The 22897-nt window shown below is 32.4% G+C and overlaps 1 protein-coding gene across 2 annotated transcripts in view; it reads left to right on the top strand.

Moving 5' to 3' along the window:
* Positions 1-22897, top strand: part of LOC128158029 (uncharacterized) — a 39243-nt gene that overhangs the window by 616 nt on the left and 15730 nt on the right. Inside the window, exon 1 of one of the 2 annotated variants that reach the window (XM_052820700.1) lies at positions 19636-19715. The exons of the other annotated variant lie outside the window; for it this stretch is intronic. Coding sequence (XP_052676660.1) covers positions 19658-19715 — 58 coding nt within the window. The 5' untranslated portion in view covers positions 19636-19657. Of the gene's footprint in view, positions 1-19635; positions 19716-22897 lie in introns of those variants that run through there. 2 annotated transcript variants of the gene reach the window in all.

The raw sequence follows: 22897 nt of genomic DNA, 5'->3' as shown, positions 1-22897 counted from the left end.
AACGAAAGTTCGGTATGACGTCACAATGATTCCCCCCAATATATATAGAGGTGGATCAAGCATCTGTAAGAGATGTAAGAAGTACATATAATCAGTATCAGTGTTAACGGCGAGTCTTTGGCTGATTAGTTTTGTTTTTATATTATATTTGCTTAGTAAATACACATGCACTAGTTCCATGCTTAATATACTGTCATATTGATCCAATCATACATGCGTACGTTAGATAAGTGACAAACATTTATATAAAAAAAGAAAATTCTAGTTGTAATCTACGTGTAGCCACGTCATTTTCTAATAAAGAAATAAAACAAAAAAGAGAAAACAAAATAAACTTAAAATACAGGTATTTGTTACAGTTGCATATGTGGTCAAACCTTTCAATAATATTGGATATCAAACACTAAAAAGGGGGGCACAATGTCTACAACGCATATGTAGCATACAAAAATGAAAAAAATTAAAGACAAAATTGATGTTACAGGGGAAAATAATTAAAACACAGATAACAACAAGGAACAAGAGAAATAACACAGACAAGCAATGTATTGTTTTCTGATTTTAATGATCAATATTAAAAAGACAAAACGTTGCATTTACATAAAAAAAACTTAAACGGCTTTGTATTTATCAAAATATTTAAATAAGTTTATTTATTATTTTATTAATGCTCAGTGATTCATGTTAATTGTGTAAGTGTATTAGCCTAGGGTGGGACAATTGGAATAAATGTTTTATAACTTCGGGCTCCTTGCCTGGTGAAAGTTTTCGAGACAAAGCCAGAGTTTTGTGGTTAGGGCAAGTCCACGGGTTGCATTTCACAATGATGAGAGATGTGTAATTCCTTCTGCGCTCGCCCCAACTATTACACCGTAAAACATATTAAAGGATGAATGCACTTTAGGACATTTGATTTTGCCATTAAATAAAATTAAAAATGGGGATATTTCTATTAATTGAAGAAAGTGCCAATGCCAGGGCAGCTTTATGTAATTACATTAAAGATAATATAATTCCGTATAGAGGTTTTTAGGCGGGACACAAATCTGGCGGATTTGGGTGTACAAGGTATACCAGAAATTTTGGCAGATGTAATTTTGGTGAATCAGTTTCCCTTCTTTAAAAAAGTATACTCAGTGTCTGTTTATTTTTTTAACAGCTGAGGAGTACATGTACTTAAGCAAAGATTCAGAGTCGGCATTACATAACAGTACAAGAAATCAAAGTACTGAGAGTACTGAAAGACGGGGTCTTGAAAGTTTGAATTTGTAATTGTCCTGGATTTCCTCGAACATGCTTCCAAAATTTATGAGTTTGAATTATTTGTTACAATCTATGTTAATTCGGCTTTTTTGCAATTGTCTGATACTTTGTCTAAATCTTACTCTATCCCGGCCTTCATACTTGTAGAAAATTGACACAACGGTATATTATGTAAAATAAGACCCCAATGAAAATTTTTAAAAAATACTACTAACCGGGAAAATCAAACAACTATATCAAAGTAGATAATTTTAATCATTAGATTTATTCAATTTTGTGATCCAAGGGAAAATCCACAAGTCGGACGGTATCCGTAATAAAAGTTTTATGAAAACCCCGAAAACTCTAAAACTGCTGAATTAACAAACAAAGTGAACATTTGTATACCGATAACAAACACAGGCACCTGACATTAGAAATATTTTTTTTACAATAAGATTCCAAGAACTTTGACAATATAAAGATTTGTCACGGTCGCCATTTTGATTTTTAAGACCGACTTATCTGACACGATTTTCTTCATTTGCGATTCATGCAAAATTAATAGGTTAAAATAAATCTGTTCGCTTCTTACTACTTTTTTGTGTAAACTCGTGCATCACCTACACGAATTACGATACAACCGTTCCTTTCATTAAAAATCATACTCCGAAAATCAGAGACATAAATAACAGAGATTGTCAACTTCGCCATTAGCGTGTAAATGTTTCGGGACCAACCTTACTTTGAGAACTACTAGTGCAACAGCAATCTTGTATAAGTCATTCAGTTTGAACCTGATAGTAAACATGAACATGAACCTGTAAATATTATAAGCATGTTTTATTTATGAAGTATTTACAAAAACTCTTTATTTAGTTTTTGAATTACCTTTTTTAAACTTATTGACTTTTCACAAAGTAATTGTAATGCATTACTTTACTCATGTAATGGTAATGTAATGCATTACTTCAAGAAAATTAAGTAATGGTAATGGTAATTTAATGCCCTAGTTCATAAAGTAATGACAATGTAATGCATTATTTTACAATGTAATTCACCCCAAGGCTGATTCCAACTAAGCCGGAAAACATAAACATTAACTTCAATCGATAAGATTGTATATATTATATGATGTATAAGTCTTCAAAAATGTAGATTTTGCTTACAATGCATTATTTAAATTTAAATTCAGTTTAATCAACCAAAGAGCCAACGAACGAGAAAGCAAATTCAGACTTGTTTTTATTTTCTTTGTACAAAATTCCTTTCTAGAGGAACAGCAGTCATACTGCAAGTAGACTGGAAGCCAATGAAACACCTATTTCGAATCGTCAACAGCGCTGTGCATTCAGTTACATAACTTTTTCCACATTTGAACCCGAGCAAGAATATTTTGATCAATAAAACTATTTGTTTATTTTCTAAATAGAATTTTGTTTATGCACAGAGGACTTAAAAAGATTCAATGCGTGTTTTTATAATACATATTTACTGAAATGCATGAAAACTTTCTGCACTATTTTCGTACGCGTAGACTCAATTCATGTGTTCTACGCTTGCCTTCCGGTTTGAGACTTCGGCTGACAGTAAACCAATAGACGGGGTCACGTGACCCTGTCTAAAAATGAGAGAATGAATTAATAGACAGTAGATTTACATGTGTATTGGAAATTGTTCAAACAAGATAACAGATGACTTGATGTAAAAAAAAATGAGCAAGGAAGAGACGTAACAACACTGACCGAATAAGAACCCAAAATTTGGCGTGAAGTGCAGTCCTCTTTAAGACTTTTGAATCAACAATATGAAACGTTTTCCCCATAACCGCCTTTTTCATCTTTGCAGTGTAATTATATTACGCTTAAATTTCGAGTGAAAAGGAGGGTGATACTTTAGATATCTAAGAAACGACATCAAAGAAAACGAAAATAACAAAGATAAAAATGAAATGATATGAAGAAGTCTTTATTCAAGTGGGTTAGGAACAATATAAATACAGACTCGTAGTCATCTACACGTCATCAACCCTATAAAGTCTAAATAATGAAATAAACTAAGGACAATTTATGTTGATACACTCTCCTTTAAAAACAGTGATTAAATTGATACAACTGATTCTCCAGACCGGCATTTGTCATTTATGGAAAATATACACTTTTATTTTTAAAAAAGCGCGTTTTAGTTTTATGCACAATTTCACTATCAAATTAGGTAGTTAGAGAATTAAATATAAGGACTCAAATATGTGACTAGGACATCACATTTAAAATGGTGCATTATATTTTTTCTTTCTTGTTGTCTAAAGGTGAAATCGTCTGCTAGTTATCGGTAACGTGGATTTTGTCCAGAAAACTCAGTATAAAATTTCAGTATGTAACCTAACGGAGTTCCACTGATTGAACAATGGTATCGACTTTTGATATGTGAGAACGCTGCATAATATTAATCAATAATGAAGAAGAGAATTGAGTGGCCATGTTAAATGAAACCATTGTCTATTGTCTAAAGTTATTGGAATTTGAATAGAAACAGTGATAATGCTACTTTTGTACGGAATGTACAAGATATATGGTGTAATACATATTAACATATTGCCCACAGTATTCACCATATATTTACATAGGCAATCTATCGGCTGGTAACAATGTTTATAATGTTAATCTATGGAAGCTTAACAAATTCACCTTTGAATTAGATTTACGTATTTGAAAAAAAAGACTTAAATTAGATGATTTAGTCTCAGACTATTATCTATATAAAAGCGGAAGTACACAAATTCCATAGTGGAATGTTTGTGTTTTTTTTTTTATATCAAAGACCTTCATTTTCGACATGGTCATTCCTTGTGTTATGAGTTTGTGAACGTCGATTCAAAAAGGTCAAATGTCTAAAATCATGATGCCATATGCTGAAAGCTCAAGTGAACATTACTGATCACTTTTTGTCCGTCTGTCTGTCTGTTCGTCCGTCTATAAACTTTTTTACATTTTCGACTTCTTCTCCAGAACCACTGGGCCGATTTCAACCAAACTTGGCGCACAGCATCCTTAGGAAAAGAGGAATCAAGGTTTTTTTTAAAATGAACGGCCAAATCGTCTTTCAAAGGGAGATAATTAAGAATTATTAAACAAATGTTGGTATTTTTAATAAATCTTCTTGTCAAAACCAATTGGCCAGAATAGCTGTAATTTTTATAGAAGCATCCTCTAGTAGTGTATATTCAAGTTTGTTCAAATCATGATCCCCGGAGGTACCGGGGGGGGGGGGGGCGCCACGAGGGGTCGATTTTTTTTTTACATAGAAATATATAGGCCTATAGAAAAATCTTAAAAAATCTTCTCAAAATCAAATTGGCCAGAAAAAGTTTTTACGTGTGTGGAAGCATCCTCATGTAGTGTAAATTCAAATTTGTTCATATCATGATCCCTGGGGGTAGGGTGGGACCACAAGGAGGAGTTGAATATTTACGTAGTAATATATAGAAAAAAAATCTTTAAAAATCTTCTTCGCAAAAACCAATTACCCAGAAAAACTTTAACTTGTGTGGAAGCATCCTCATGTAGTGTAAATTCAAGTTTCTTCAAATCATGATCATCGAGGGTAGGATGGGGCTACAATTGGGGGTCGAAGTTTTACACATGGTTATATAGAGAAAACACTTCTTCTCAAAAATCAATTGGCAAGAAAAGCTGTAACTTGTGTGGAAGCATTCTCAGAGAGTGTAGATTCAAGTTTGTTCAAACCATGATCTCCGGGGCATGATGGGGCCACATTAGGGGAGGGGGGGTCAATTTTACATTGAAAGGTATGGAGAAAACACTTTTAAAATCTTCTTGTCAAATCTTCGAGGTCAAATCTATCATAAAGCTCTCGAGCTTTATTGGATTTCAACACCCCGGCCAAAATCACCTGAGACTAGTAATACTGAAAGAATGATTCCTTATTCCTAAATCAATTCTATACCAGACCGGGTTTTTTTTTAAGTATGGCGTAATCTCACGGTTATGTGAGTAATGAGATGAAAAATGCAGATATATGTTAATAAATCAGCATGCTCATTGGTTGATAGAATTTATTAAACACATTTTTGGAATTTTGCGCAGAAACCCGTAAAAAATCTGTATATCCTGGTATTTTTGGTGACATTGCATTGCTACATATATAACAGTTCTTAAATATTTTGTTTCTATGTAGGTAGGAATTCTAGCAAAGACGATAAAGAAAGATATCTTCGGGAATAGTTACATCTGTTACCATGGTTACAGCAACAGCTGTGACAATATGTTCCTCCACTTACTTCATTTACCATTTCGCCGCTAAACGCCGATCAATTGATTGGCGCATTTCGCCATACGCTGATATGTGACAAATGAAGTCCGCCCCGTTTAACATGACATTTGTTATCACAAATTGGATGAAAATAGGTTGTGACCGATTTTAAAAAACCAAAATTACGAATTCAAACTTTGAAATAACGAATTAAAGAATTCGTTATTTCAAATTTAATTTGTCAAAACAGATTTCAAAATTTGAAATAACGAATTCAGCGAATTTGTTATAACATATTAAATACGTAATAACGAATTCCTAAAATTTGTTATAACAAATTTAATTCGTTATAAGGGATTCAGCAATTTGGTATAACGATTTAAATTCGTTTTAACAAATTCAAGAATCCGTTATATCAAATTCAAAAATATTTTTGATAGGTCCTAAATGGGCTTTCTATGTATAATGTTAAATTATCTATTTCTTGTTTATTTTCTCTTCAAAAGTTTTTGACAAAGACCGATATGTGAATTTGTGTGTCGTGTCTTTAGCTGCTTCAGTTTATTATGAATTGCAATAAATACAATTGAAAAAAATATCAAAACAAAATCAATGACAAAGCACTTATTTGAAAAGCAAAGAACGCAGATGAAATACCAGAATTAACATGTATTCTACTAATTGTTTTGATATATAACAGGGAATTAAATGGCGTAAAAATCCAAGCAGTTGTTGTTTAAGCGTTCAAAGCGTTGTGTTAAAATGTCTGGTTGAAGTAGATTATTCATATAACAGCCCTGCAAACACACACACCAGGGCAATGTCTTTATGTCAGATAATGTCGACTGGTCAGTTTATCATTTTATGACATTAAAACATTATTTTACCTATAATTTGCTGAGTAGGAGCCTGCTTTAACAGTATCAGAGAGAGGGAGAGAGAAAAAAAACTTGTTGTCATCACAAGAAGTCAGCATATGTCAATTAATTTAATTATAAAAAAACCCTGGCAATTGTAGTGTTGTATTGTAGTGTTCTCTGTGAAAAAATATAGTTTATGTTCCACTGCTGCCGTAAATGATATTAAAAAAAGTAACGTTTTTGCTGATAACAAAAATGGATTAGGACAAGAATTTGACTGTCTACTTCTCCCCACAGGGGCCAAGCCCGTTTTAACATTAATTTCAATGTAACCATAAATAAAGAAAGGGGTCGAACTCTGACCCAAATAACAAGAGGCCCATGGGCCACATCGCTCACCTGAGGAACAAGCGGTATGATAAAATCAGCTCAATGGAGTCATAATACAAACTATCTGGACAATGAACAATAATTCATGTAAATCCTGTATAAATAAAATCCATTTTCCACTGGATATTCTTATGTTTATAATCATTAGTCCCTTTTCTAACAGGATGATTTTATAGTCATATCATATGTTGAGTATTGCAGATCTAAAAAGATCCCTAACAATAGTTTAAATATGGGATATAAACGTACATCAAACTCTGAACCTTCTCGTGAGGCCAAAGAATTGTCCTGGGGCCAAAGTCTTAACAATTATAAAGAATCATCTGGCTGATTAGTTTCTGAGAAGATTTTTAAAGATTTACCCTATATATTCCTTTGTTAAACTTTGACCCCCCCCCATTGTGGCCCCACCCTACCCCTGGGGATCATTATTTTCACAACTTTGAATCTACACTACCTGAGGATGCTTTCACACAAGTTTCAGCTTTCCTGGCTGATTAGTTTCTGAGACGAAGATTTTTAAAGATTTACTGTATATAATCATATGTTAAACTTCGATCCCATTGTGGCCCCCCACCCTACCCCCAGGGGTCATGATTTTCACAACTTTGAATCTACACTACCTGAGGATGCTTCCACACAAGTTCCAGCTTTGCCGGCGAATTAGTTTCTGAGAAGAAGATTTTTAAAGATTTACTGTATATATTCCTATGTTAAACTTCGATCCCCCATTGTGGCTCCACCCTACCCCCGGGGGTCATGATTTTCACAACTTTTAAATTTACACTACCTGAGGATGCATCAACACAATTTTCAGCTTTCCTGTCTGATTAGTTTCTGAGAAGAAGATTTTTAAAGGTTTACTGTATATATTCCTATGTAAAACTTCGATCCCCCATTGTGGCTCCACCCTACCCCCGGGGGTCATGATTTTCACAACTTTTAAATTTACAGTACCTGAGGATGCATCAACACAATTTTCAGCTTTCCTGTCTGATTAATTTCTGAGAAAAAGATTTTTAAAGGTTTACTGTATATATTCCTATGTAAAACTTCGATCCCCCATTGTGGCCCCACCCTACCCTCGGGGGTCATGATTTTCACAAATTTGAATCTTCACTACCTAAGGATGCATCCATACAAGTGTCAGCATTCCTGGCTGATTAGTTTCTGAGAAGAAGATTTTTAAAGATTTACTTTATATAATCATATGTTAAACTTCGATCCCCCATTGTGGCCCCAACCTACCCCCAGGGGTCATGATTTTCACAACTTTAACTTTGAATCTACACTACCTGAGGATGCTTCCACACAAGTTCCAGCTTTGCCAGCGAATTAGGTTCTGAAAAGAAGATTTTTAAAGATTTACTGTATATATTCCTATGTTAAACTTCGATCCCCCATTGTGGCCCCACCCTACCCCCGGGGGTCATGATTTTCACAACTTTTAAATTTACACTACCTGAGGATGCATCCACACAAGTGTCAGCTTTTCTGTCTGATTAGTTTCTGAGAAGAAGATTTTTAAAGGTTTACTGTATATATTCCTATGTAAAACTTCGATCCCCCATTGTGGCCCCACCCTACCCTCGGGGGTCATGATTTTCACAAATTTGAATCTTCACTACCTAAGGATGCATCCACACAAGTTTCAGCTTTCCTGGCCGATTAGTTTCTGAGAAGAAGATTTTTAAAGAATTACTTTTTATATTCATATGTTAAACTTCGACCCTCCATTGTGGCCCCACCCTACCTCTAGGGGTCATGATTTTCAATTCTTTGAATCTACACTACCTGAGGATGCATCCACACGAGTTTCAGCTTTCCTGGCCGATTAGTTTCTGAGAAGAAGATTTCTAAAGATTTACTCTATATATTCATGTTAAACTTCGACCCCCCATTGTGGCCCCCATCCTCAGGTGAGCTAAAAAGGTTAAGTTTACAATTCAATAAGTGGGTTACTGGAAGAACAGATTTTGAAAATTTTCGTAATAAATATTGACAATTTTTATACTTGTTTAATCTTTAGCTTTTAAGATCTGTGTACAAACATAGAATTGTGAGCAAATCTCTGCATCTTGCTTATAATTCGAAGCTTAACACTCAAATATGGTTAGTAAATACTGTGGTTTCATCAATATTCGTTGAATACGAATTTTCGTGGATTTCGTTGTTAAGTTGATCCACGAAATTAAATGTTCATTGAAATTCAATTTTCAACAAACATTTTGTATTGATAGGATCATTGGCCACGGAATTACGTATCCTTGAAACTGTGGTTTTCAGAAAATCCACGAAAATTGATACCCACGAAAATTAATGAAACCACAGTAGAAATTGTAAACAACATGCACTACATGTATAACAAATAAAGAACACAATTTATTTTTTCGAAATGAATCATATATATATACATGGATATACCTACATATTTCCGTAAGCGATATCAAACTCTATTTAAACTGAATAAACTAGAGAAAATGCCAAGCATCTCAACAAAACCTATTGCATTAATCTACCATTACGCAAAAGACAATGCCGAATTACCGATAGAATGAATTGTATTTCAGTACCCCTACATCAGATTTTGCTTAATTTGCGCAGGTAAACAGTTAACGTAACTGTTTGATTTACCGAAGTCTCTGATTGATTTGATACGTAAAAATCACGAAATACAGACGATAGTTTCCAGGTTACAAAGCATAAATAATGAAAACGAAACGAAAATCAGAACAAGCTAACACCAACGTCAGGTGTGAAAACTGTCAACGCATTGAAATATTTAGCCTCAATTTACTTCACAAAATCGGCACCACTATATTTTTCATGTTTCAAAACTTCCCTTCATACGCGAACTGTTGCACAACAAGCAAATTCATCATAGTCAGATCGACCCTTTTTCGTATAATGTCATGGCTGCTTTAAACAAAGAACCTCGTTTTAGAAGTATGGAATACGAGTCTTGGTAAAATTGGTATGCAAACCCGGGCCGTGGCAAAATAAATGCCGGGGCAGATCGACAATCGTCAATTCCAAATACGCATTATTTTGCAGCAATATCTACAGCGAATACAAATATACTAGTCCATCAAATATCCTGAAATTTTAATGAGATTGGCAGATTAATAACTGCCAATCTTTTGTTTTGCCCAGGCCAAGTCTTGCCTACCCATTTTACCGGATGCCGAGCCCGATTGAAACACGCCTTTCCTTTATTATTATTTTCGTAATAACTTCGATTTGAAACAAAATTACCCCTTAATTTTTGCAATTTATATTTTCCTTCCCATAAGGATAATTTATGCTAAACTACGTTGAATTTGCCTCGGTAGTTCTTGAGAAGAAGATTTTTAAAAATGCACCCCCCCCCTTTTTCTACAGTTTCAAGGTTTTCTCCGCTTTGAATACAGATCGGACTTCACTTTTTGCAATTTATATTCGCCCTCCCATAAGGATGCTTTGTGCCAAATTTGGTTGAAATTGGATAAGCAGTTTAAGAGAAGAAGTTCAAAATGTAAAAAGTTTACAGACGGACAGACGGACGGACGGACGGACGGACAGACGGACGACGGACAAAATTTGATCAGAATAGCTCACTTGAGCTTTCAGCTCAGGTGAGCTAAAAAACTACCAGCTCGCTTCAAAAGCCTAATAAATCAATTAATTTTTAAAACACTCGCAATATGCATGTATTTTTCAGAAAAGTAATGTCTGAGATACACTCATGCCGAATTTCAAGTTGATGGGTCTTAAAATAGCGGAGATATACGTCATTATTCTCTCGAAGTCGCCAGTTTATTTTTACTCGGACATTTACCGGTCCAGGGCTCACGATGGGATTTTGCCTCTGACAACAGCAGTATTGCAACAAGTCGAGAAACATTCGCACTAATCTTTGAAAATCTTACATCAAATGCACGCTACTTACATACAAAAACTCCGATAAAATTCCTTAGATACACTCCATAATGAACTTTTATTCTGCAGCCACATCAACTTCTGACCAGACCGGCCATTTTGACGTCTTCGAGAAAGACTGATTCTGATTGGACAATCAGGAATATTAACCAATGAAATTGAGTAGTTTTTTATCTGGGTCAGAGTTCGACCCCTTTCTCTATTTATGGTTACATTGAAATTAATGTTAAAACGGGCTTGACCCCTGTGCTTCTCCCTAACGAAAATAAACGCTTGCAACCTCCTCGCGATCTGTTAAAAGTGTATAGCTTGACTATCTTAAAAAGGTTTCGAGAACAGAGACACAATAGTTTCACAGGAGATAACTTACCAAATCAGGAGGTCCAGGTTTTTATTTTTGTTTGGTAATCATATTTGATGTTGCATAGATAAAACATCTGCGAAAAACAGATCCAGGTTAACAAATAGGCTGAATAATAAATAAATTAATACTTTTGAACACATCTTATTGGCCATAGTTAGCTCACAATAATGAATCATAAATCCTTCAAATAAAACTTTTCAGTAAATTCTGTGGATTTTAACTCTTTTAACAATTTATATCAAAACAAAAATACTCTGCGTGGCTCTACATCTTTTCTCTCTCTCTCTCTCTCTCTCTCTCTCTCTCTCTCTCTCTCTCTCTCTCTCTCTCTCTCTCTCTCTCTCTCTCTCTCTCTCTCTCTCTCTCTCTCTCTCTCTTAATCACAATAAATTTGATTGATCTATCTATCTATCTATCTATCATTTGCATAGGCTGGTTGACAAAGTGTGGCTTTAATTAAGCCCGATACTAGTATTTACGGTCAGGCGTGCGCCTCCAGGTGAATTCGAAACACGACTTACGCAGGTGTAACGAAGAATATTGACCCGGGTTGAAAATTGACCCGGGGGTCATTTTTCAACGTTGAATATTGACCCGGGGGGGGGGGGGGTCATTTTTCAACGTTGAAAATTGAGACCAAAATCGTGAAATTTATACCCAGGGTCATTTTTCAACGGTATGAGAAAGATTTTTCTAAACTCTGATTACCTTGACCCGTTGAATATTGATCCTGTTGAGAATTGACCCAAACCTCAGAGTTTTGATCTGAACTGGAACTTACTCTACACGGTTTAAATGTACAATCATGCACATATTTGAAAGTTTCAGTTTTAAAATGTACATACTGTCCGATACATATGCGGACGTGGCTAATTCTTTTAGGCTGATATGTCCATTTAATCATTTAGTTTTTAGATTGAAAATATGATATCCATTTATTATTACAATACTGTGTATAAAAGCTAAGAAGATGACCGTTTGTTTCGGAATGGAGCAGGCGAGTAGGCCTAGAATATTTTTTGACATAGATGACATGGTTTTCATTCCCTCATGTGACAGAATTTAAAGTTTAAACTTGTCACAATCTCTGATAAATATATCTAACAAACATATTGCCCATTATCGTCACTTTTAAGGCAATTCAACAGAGCTCTATTCGACAGGCACCTGACGTTGTATATTTTTCTAATAATTGAAAATATATAAACTCTATACTGCTTTATTGGGTAAAGGGTATATATATTTATATCAAGACAAAAGGATATAATGTCAGATACCTATGCTTAATTTGAAGAAGTCAGAATATTTCACTGACAAAATAATAAATGATTGGTTGTCATATTTTTATCCTTTTTCATATAAACTGGTTTTTTATACGTATATATACAGCATATACATATTTACACATGTTTTTAATTTTTTACGACTTAAAAATAATTTTTCATAAACTTGTCTGATTAACTTTATTGAAGCACCATCCAATTTTCTGCATATACAGTCATGGTTCTTCTTAAAAATGCAATTTATTTCTATTATTTTGAGTTTTCAATTCTATTATTTACCTGTAAATTAGAAACACAGACAACTGACGTAATATATTTTTTCAAAATTAAAAACATATACCCTCTACAGCAAAAATGTCATCAATTTAAAAAAAAGTAGGTTTGCATCTAAATATACAGTCGGAGGATTGTTGATCTAATTATATTAATGGTATATACATGAAAAGGTATGCGAAAAGTATACAACTGATAGATATGTTGTTTGGAGCAGCTGTATCAAGGAAAAATCCGAATTGCTTAAACATGTACAAATTGAAGCAACCAGGACAGTGACAGTGATCAGAGTTAATTCTTCTAAGATTATATATATTTTATATAGTGAGCTTAATTTGGAAACCTTGCAATCTCGAAGGGAGAACCATAAACTAATTATATTCTACAAGGATATAAATGTTTTAGCACCACAAGATATGTTTGATTGAATTCAATCATATTTTCTTACTGAACATGCATATAATCATAGATCGAATTAGCTTTTTTACTATCTACCACTATATACTTATTACAATAGCTTTGCTCCGTCTACATGTAAATTATGGAATAATCTTCATGCAGAAAAGAAAATTTCATCAACTTTATCTTTCTTTTAAAAAACAAAATATACCTAGAGCTTACAAACCTTTCAGTTTAGACAATAGGAAATATTATTTTACATCAATTACGGAATAAAGCTAGTAAAACTTACTTATTTAAGGATTTTTTTTTCTGTTGTGAGTCGATGTTTATACTGTGGGTCTGAATCTGAAGGAAATGTGATTTTTCCCCTGGATATCCAAGATACACTCAACAAAGAGACGAACTTTTTAAACAACTTATTGACATTAGTGTACCATTTTATATGAACTATATACTTTATGGTAGTTCTGATTTTTCATATAGATAAAATTGTAAAATTGTTTCCCATGTTAGATCTCCAAAGCGTTTTTGATTCTCTTAAGGTACACTGTTTAAACCTATTTAAGTATTATACCTGTATATTTACTTAATATACAGTTCCCTTTTATTTACTGTTCTTTTTAAATGGGCTGGATCATGAAAATCTCATTCTTATGTTTGTTTCTCTGCAGGTATAAATGAAGGTGTATGTTTGTTAATATAGGTGTGAGTGAACATGTCTACCAACAATATGTCATACAATCATATATGATAAATATTAAGATAATTATTTAATATTCAAGTACCTCATTCTTATATACACATAATATACACATTTAACACGTTTGAATTAAATTAATAATGTAGGTGGCTGTGATGGGAAGGTCAATCATCTACTCCAACGCTGCTGTATGATCTTCTACTACTTATTTCTATTCAAAAAATGCAATTTACCAATTTATTGACGAAAACAATTACTGTTAGTAAATTTATGGTAATTTTTTGTGATCAAGGCAATTTAGAAACTTTAAAGCAAAATTCTATTGTCATCCTGTACAAAAATTAGGTTGCTAACTTGCTACAGATTCCATGAATCAGAATTGTTAATGCCTAGAAAAATTAGCGATTTGATGATATTTAGTTACATCAAAAGTTATTCTAACGGAACAAACAAAACACCAAAAATCGGCTTTCAATATATAGTTACTACAGCATTGTTCATGAAAGAGTACAATCATGTTAGCATATCATCATTTTGTAAACTGTTATTGGCTGGACGGGTGTGAATACAAAATTCAGATCGTCACAGTTTTAACAAACTGAGTTGGTCTCAATATGACATACTGTAATTTTTTTTATTTACACCCACTCAGAAAATTTACAATGAACAATATCAAAGTTTCAATTTACTATGTGAACGTAAAACCAAAATTAAATAATATGACGTATTGTTATTTTTTAAAATTATTTATATTGATACGCTTCTCCAGCAAATTAAAAAAAAAGAGTTTTACTGAATTGAATATTTTAACGTGTAACCATGTATACTAATATTATTTAAAAACACATATTTCTTTAAAAATATATAGATATCACACACAGCAATTATACGCGAAAGTTTATTAAGAATAAAATAGTTATTACATGTACATATTTAAAGGGATACTATGTAAATTCAAAAAAATAATTATTTAAGTCTCATTTTAACCCCCCCCCCCCCCCGTTGAAACATGTGAACATGTAAATCTAAAGAATGAATATATAAAAACTGATATTTTTTAATTAAATAAACTCAAGTTATAATATTGATTTGTTAATTTGTGCTTCTTTGCTGTTGAATTTTGAACCGGTCTCATGATCAAAATTCCACGATGCGGGTCAATTTTCAACGGATTAGGGTCTTTATTCAACACCTGGAAACGTGGAAAAATGACCCCCGGGTCAATTTTCAACCCGGGTCAAAATTCTTCGTTACACCGGACTAAATATTGGCGAAAATCTCGAAGCTTATCTTAAATTTCGCCGTAAGTTCATGAAACGGGCTCCTATGCTTTACAAAAAAATACATTATTCATTAGCTACCACATGTTTCAACTTATCATTTTTTATACAAATGACAATCAATTAATTTTGCCTTTTGCTGATCATTCCATGAGACTAGAAGACTAGAAATATTTTAAACTTTGTCGTCAGTGGTTTTTTGTGTAAAACACAGCCCAAGAGCAACAACTCTAAGAGCAAAGTAATTAAGGCTTACATCCGACTGCAGATTTCACAGGGGAATCTTTCCTTTCATAGAGGAAGGAATGAACTATCTCATCTCGTTCAGCTTGTCCAGCATTGAGTGAGAAAAACATAAAACCTGCCATAACTTAACCAATGTATGTGAGGGCCACATTGTCATGTTGGTGTTGACGGAAAGGTTCTCATGGTGGACTAACTTTTAAATAAGTTCAAAAGTCATGTCAGCTCCCATTTATATATCCTATTCTTCACAAAGTAATTTGTACTTGTTTTGACAACTACAGAAAATATTGGTCCATACTTAAAAATTCATCGTAATGTTGCATAAAAATCGTATAACTTTCATTAATATAAAACATGTAATTAAGAAACTAATGGGACGTTTTATCAATATAAAGGTACTCTGCCATCTGAGATGAGAAAAACGAAAGGAAAAGGTTTTTTTAATCAAATACCTGACTTTTCAATATATAAAGTATCATGCTGTTTGATCATTGGAAAAAATAACATACATTTATTGTCATCGGAATTTGATTAATGATATTTCACATCCTAGTCTATTTCAAAATAAAAAAAGTTTCGTCCTATTCATGTTCTATTCGTTCTTCGTCCTATTCTCTCGTTTTACTCTTTTACATTAACAATGGTGAAAACAAATTACTTATAGATTTATGATGAAGAATTTTAGAGCATCTTTCTCCTTTTTTTAACATAATATTTACCTATAGCACATTGTAACGAAGAAATTTCAAGCTTTACATCGTCACGTAACCAAAATTGAGCAAACCATGACCAGACACAGTATGAGATACAACATACAATTGTTACTTAGATGACGTACGTGCTTAATGCATATTTGAATTCGTAAAAATATAGCATAAAAGTATAAAACTTATAGGGATAAATGATTTTTTCAAATAATTTAAGTGTTATCTTGACAAAAAAACTGGCTAAAATAATCTCTCTCTCACTCGCTCTCTCTCTCTCTCTCTCACTCGCTCTCTCTCTCTCTCTCTCTCTCTCTCTCTCTCTCTCTCTCTCTCTCTCTCTCTTATTGATCGATCTGCTGCTGCACATACCCATTTGCAGAATCCTCGACAAACTATAAAAAAAAAATCTACGTTATGCGTTATCAGGAATCGAATTAATTAAATAATTGATAAATCATCCATATCTCTATTTTTGACAAGCGGTTGTTATCAAAATATATCACAAAAAATTATAATTAATGTATTTAAACGAATCATTTTGACATTTTGTACAACTTTTTCAAATGTGTGTGAAAATAGTGAACTTGTTAGATATCTAAATGTTTATCTACATTGTTTTATCGTTAACTTTTTTGGCTCACTCCGGGGAACATCAGGTTCAATAATGCATAGATATTTACATATCTCTCTCTCTCTCTCTCTCTCTGTCTCTCTCTCTTTCTCTCACAATCATACCGACCAAGTGATTCTGAACATTCAACGCTTTAAAGGGATTCTAGGCAATGCTTTTCTCTGTAAAAGTTTTTCATTATTGACAAAAGATATGAATGTTATTTTTTCATGTTATGTTTACAGCATGTTTTTGGTAAGAACATTTATATATATATATATATATATATATATATATATATATATATATATATATATATATATATATATATATATATATATATAGCTAACTGCTAGACAAATGAATGCTCTGATTGTTAAATAATATATCATTTCTTAAAATACCGATATGACAATATGACTAATTTTATCTTGGATAAATAAAGTGAGGTCAGGTCAGGTCAAAGATACCTTATGAATATATTTCCATCTTTACAGTAAGAAGAGCGCGAAAAATTAATGTGTTAAAGAATTGTAAAATTTAAAGAATACTGTTGTTATAGTTATCAATATATTGTTGTTGTGGCTGTACAAGAGGTGTCCCGTAAATGTTGATATTACTAATGTTGTTTATAAAGAGATTGTAGCTTGTAATCAAAAATCCTTAAGTAAGTTACTTTAAGATGTTGTAAAACTTGACTTCTAATAGTTTCTATATTTTGCTCATGTGGTACCTGTGAGGATAACAAGAAAAAAATGTTGTCATTGTGTTGCATTTTGTATTAATTTTGATTTTGTTCTGCATTTCGTATTGTTACAGTCATATCAGTTAAGTTATACGCTTATCATTACTGGCGCAATATTAACAGGAGATTTATATTGGTGCTTCATTTCATGGTTCGAAACATAAATTAGAATCTGGCTAAGTTGCATTGCTTAATAAACCATTGTTTGTTTCTTTTAAAAATTAAGGTGATAAAAGTACACCTTTGATCTTCTGCAGTACTTTATTTAACTAGAGTTTCATTCATTGATGTTTCCATGGGACAGTCCGATTTTGAATAAAGTCTGTACTACAACAGTCTAATATCAAATGTTATATCAGTCCGATGACATAAAATAAAATTGACATGAGCATTTAAAGAACGGCTGCAAACCATGTTTTATGGTAAAAAATATTCATGTAAAAATACGTGAATTTAAAATCACCGATTTTGCTGATGCATTAAATGGAAAATTCTCTCACATCTGTACTATTGTCAGTCTAGAATATATGTATGTCATCTTTACGTGTATATGTACAATGTTAAAGGATTTATTACTTGGTAAGCTTTTCTTCAACAGTATTTGAATTTTTATTATCGTGTCTTGAGCTGCTTCTTTTTATTATGAATTGCAATAAAATGATCATTATCCATTAGCTACCACATGTTTCAACTTATTATTTTTTTTATTTTATCACAAAATGATGTAAGAAAAAAATTAGCTAAGATGTGTCTTAGCTTAAACATCATAGTAACTCACACGATTTTTCGACCGAATTTTTTAAAAGTGGAACTCTTCTTCGTTTGAAGATTCCTATCTGCTGCATCGTAAACATTATCATTGACATATATCACAGTTAAAAAAATTATATTTAAATGCTACACACAAATATTAGTATAGTTTCTTACTGGATAACATGTCAGTCAATATACAGACATGTTTACACACTTTCACTTTAACAATGGGAAATAACTTCAATAGCAAGTCCACATAGGGGAAAAACCTAGACTATAAATAGAAAACCCGAGGACGAGGGAGCCGCCTTCTTTGCTGATAATATCTTCTTAAAAATCCAACGAGTGTCGCCATTTTGAACTTACCTAATAACAATCTATAAACTTTAGTCTGCCTAATAGCAGTCTTAAGATTTAAGACAATACATGTATTTCAGACTTAACCCTAAGTCATTTTTTTTGTGATCTACTTTAAAAACATTCTTAAAAATTAAGTGCAAATTTATCGACTAAGGTCTGACTTAAGATTTAAGACAGTTTCATGCTCCCGGAGCCAGAAGACTAGAAATATCCAAAACTTTGTTGTAAGTTGTTGTTGTTGTTGTAAAACACAGCCCAAGAGCAACAACTCCAATAGCAAAGTAAATACAGCTTACCAGCGAGTGCAGATTCCGTAGGTGGTATTTATTATTAATAGAGAAAGGAATGAACTATCTCATTTCTTCAAGCTTTTTCAGCATTGAGTGAGAAAAAATAAAACCTGCCATAACTGAACTAATGTAACTGAGGGAAACCATTTTCATGCTGGTGAAGACAAAGAGGATCCCATGATGGACTAAGTTTTAAATAAGTTTAAAAGTCTTGTCAGCTGTCATTTATATATCCTATTCTTCACAAAGTAATTGGTACGTGTTTCAACGTTTTATATCAACTACATGTACCTGACTTGTCACTGTTTGAATATATAACTAATCATGCTGTTTAATAATTGGAAAAAATAACACAATGTCATTTGGATTTGATAAATGATATTTCACATCCTCGTTTTTTTAAAAATCAGAAACAGTTTCATCCTATTCTCGTCCTCTTCGTCCTTCGTCCTTTCTCTCGTTTTACTCTTTGACATTGGCAATGGTGAAAACAAATTACCTACAGTAATTTATGATGTAGAATTTTAGATTTAAGCATCTTTCTCCTTTTTCAACACAATATTTCCCTACATAACATTGTAATAATGAAAATTCAAGCTTTACATCCCGAAATCAGCAAACTATGACCAGGCACAGTAAAACATACAACATATAATTGTTATTTAGCTTAATACATATTTGAAGAATAACTCTCTCTCTCTCTCTCTCTCTCTCTCTCTCTCTCTCTATCATTGACCCGCTGCTGCACATATTGCAGTCGCATTATCCTCAACAAACTAACATACGTTATTCGTTCACAGGAATCGAATTATTTAAATATTTGATAAATCATCCATGTTTTTATTTTTGATAAGTGGTCGTTATCAAAATGAATTACAAAAAATTAAAAACGTATATAAATGAAACAGTTTGTTAGACTTTTTCAAATGTGTGTGAAAATAGTGAACTTATGAAACATCTAAATGTTTTTCTACATTGTTCTATCGTTCACTTTTTTGGCCCATTTCGGGGAAACATCAGGTAAAATAATGCATACATATTTAAACCTACCTCTCTCTCTCTCTCTCTTTCTCTCTCTCTCTCTCTCTCTCTCTCTCTCTCTCTCTCTCTCTCTCTCTCTCTCTCTCTCTCTCTCTCTCTCTCTCTCTCTCTCTCTCATACCGACCAAGTAATTCTGAACATTAAACCCTTTTAATGGATTCTAGGCAATGCTTTCTTCTATAAAAAATGTTTTTATCATTGACAAAAGATATGAATGGTAATTGTTTTCATATTATGTTGACAGCATGTTTTTTGGTTAGAGCATTTAACAGTTTTGCCAAATTAAACAACAAAATTTATCATTATCCTATTTTTTAAAAAACTTTTCAAAATTATATTTAACATACACATATTTTCTTAGTATTGATATCTGTCTAAAAAAAATTTCTTTGATGTTTGTTGATAACTAAATAACAGTAAGTTGACAATGATACAAGGCATGTGTAATTCTTGCTGCGCTCGCTACAACGGTATCACCGTAGAACATATTAAGGCTATAACAATGCTATAGTGTATATTACTCATGTTAAAGTAACAAGTATAGTTCAGTAGACTAATGCAGCGACATTTTACCTGCCATATGTCGACGAGTGAAGAAATCTTACTTTTAACAAGCATTTGCGTCAATGTAAGCTAGTGTGCTTGCTACGGATAAGAAAAACTTTACAAAAACAATTCACAGCAGCGATTTCTTAACAAACAAGTTGGGCGTTTCTAACATTAACTTCAGCTGAGCTTTTTAAAAAGAGAGAAGTAACATCACAGACATTGACGTTATTTCATTACGTCGTCCGAAAAGGAGAAAGCATAAAGCGCGTCATTTTTATAACGAGTAGTATTCTTTACTAGATTTTATTTTGGATATACTCTTTATTTTGGTTTAACTCTTTAAGATATATTGACAGATTCATTTTGTTTTTTTATATTTCCCTAATTTTGTGCTAGATTTATCAAAATATGCTTCTTTAAATATTAGCTATATTTTGAATGATTGGTGTTGAAATATGTTATTATCATATTGGTGTAAGCGCAGACATGTATGCGTTTTTTTCTGTTACATCATATTGATATGTATGAACAGAAAAGGCTTAATTATTCAAATTATCGGATATTGCTGGTTATCAATAAAGAACATTCTGAACCTAAAAATGATTATCATTTTTGAGCAATGAGTGTTGATGTTATTGTTTTCAACAATGTACAATGTATAAACTTTAAGGTACGTTGCGCACACTATATTGTCACTTAAATTTGAAATCATTATTTGATGTATAACTGAACAATGAAAGGTACATGAAATTTATATGGTTGAACTAGCTCAAAAGCACAGCGTCTCCACTCATATTTCCCTCTTTAAAAAAATGGAAAAACAATTTGGATACAATCTAACTGTTGATTAAACGCCGTATGTTTAGAAATATAATGTTCAAAATTGTCTTTCATTCTGAAGTAAAGTACAACAATCCCTTTACTTTGGCAGTGTGTATACACGGTGTCATAAACCTGAGCTTTATTATGTTATGCTGTAATATATGTTATGTACAAATTAAAGGATGACGTTTTAAAAATATTAGGTATAAAAATGAACTAGGTTGCAGTTGAAAAAAATGTAACATATGAAAATGCATCGTAATTGGTACATTTTCAAGATTGTCAATTAAATATTTAGGTTCCTGAGAAAAATACCTATTAATTAGTGGCCAGTTGTATTTTGTATGTGTAAAGTTCTGACTTTATTGAATTTGACTTCGTTTAAACTGTAAAGTCTATGCTGTGTTAAAATGCAACACTGTTTTTAAAATGCTTTAATATCAAGATTTCATTATAATGTTGGGAATCACAAAATCTATAGAAAACATGTAAAATAGTCAATGTCTGGAAATAGTTTTAAGCTAAATCGAATACAGTCTTTCAATATACAGGAAAGATTGCTTCTTTTATTTAAAATTCCGAGATTTTTTCATTACAGTCATCTTTACATATGTGATTATTGATTGATTTACACCGACTGGTACAATCAAAATTAATTTTTTATGTAGAAAACACATTTTCGTTTTACTGAAAAGCTTAGGGAATTCTTTTAATGAACATTGCTGCATCAATTTTGATTGATCAACATAGAATGGTACATTATAAATGAATATTTTATTCAGAAAAACATACTGTGGTCTCCGCAAGATTCTTAGAACTCTTTTATCGGAATTCCTGACACCAATTTTAATTGTTTGTTTGTTTTTTTTTTAGGGTCTTCCGTTTCCAACGGAAGACCCTCTTGTTATTCTATTGTTTCTTTCTATTATTAGGGTCTTCCGTTTCCAACGGAAGACCCTCTTGTTATTCTATTGTTAGGGTCTTCCGTTTCCAACGGAAGACCCTCTTGTTTTTCTTTGGTTTCTTTTTTTTATTATTTTATTTTTTATTTTTTTTCTGACTCCTTCTCGGCTTTATATCTTTAAAAGTCTTCATCCGATTTCAATAAAATTTTCAGAGCTTTTGTAAAGTTACCTTGCCTCAAAGATGTTAAAGTTTCACCATTTACGTCACTTCCGTTCAAATTTGGCGGCCATTTTTAAATTTAAAAAAAGTGACTTTGTCCGGAAGAAATCTCCATAAACTTTAAAGATATCGCTTTGTAATGTTTACTGATGATAGATGTATCAATTCTATAATGTACTGAGGGGTTTAAAATTTTGTTCATCAATTTTGCTGAAAACCGTAAGCAGTTCCAATCTTTAGAAATGTTCATTTTGTTTTGAACAAAATAAAACAATACTTCAGTCTTATAGAACTTGCCATGGTCAATTCAAATCTGAAATCCGTTTGAAGATCGGACGATGCATTACAGAGATATTGGGGTTTAAAAATTGATTTTTCCGGAAATTTTGATTCCCCGTCCTTGGTTTAAAAAATAGCGTAATGTTCAAAGTAAAATTAACTCGTACCAAAAATAATTGTTAAGTCGTACTTGAACACATTCGGATTTTTTTGTTAAGTCGTTCTTGAAATCGGAAAAGTTTTTGTTAAGTCGTACTTAAAATCATTCGGATTTTGTTAAGTCGTACCAGGAATATTTCGATTTTTTTCATCTTTTTATTTTTTTAATGACTCTTGTTATTGGTTTAAGAGCTCTGCTTCTTACAGGAACTTCCAGCTTGACTTCC

Source organism: Crassostrea angulata, chromosome 8, assembly GCF_025612915.1.
Source record: "Crassostrea angulata isolate pt1a10 chromosome 8, ASM2561291v2, whole genome shotgun sequence".
NCBI lineage: Eukaryota > Metazoa > Mollusca > Bivalvia > Ostreida > Ostreidae > Magallana > Magallana angulata.
This window is presented reverse-complemented; position numbering and strand designations above follow the sequence as displayed.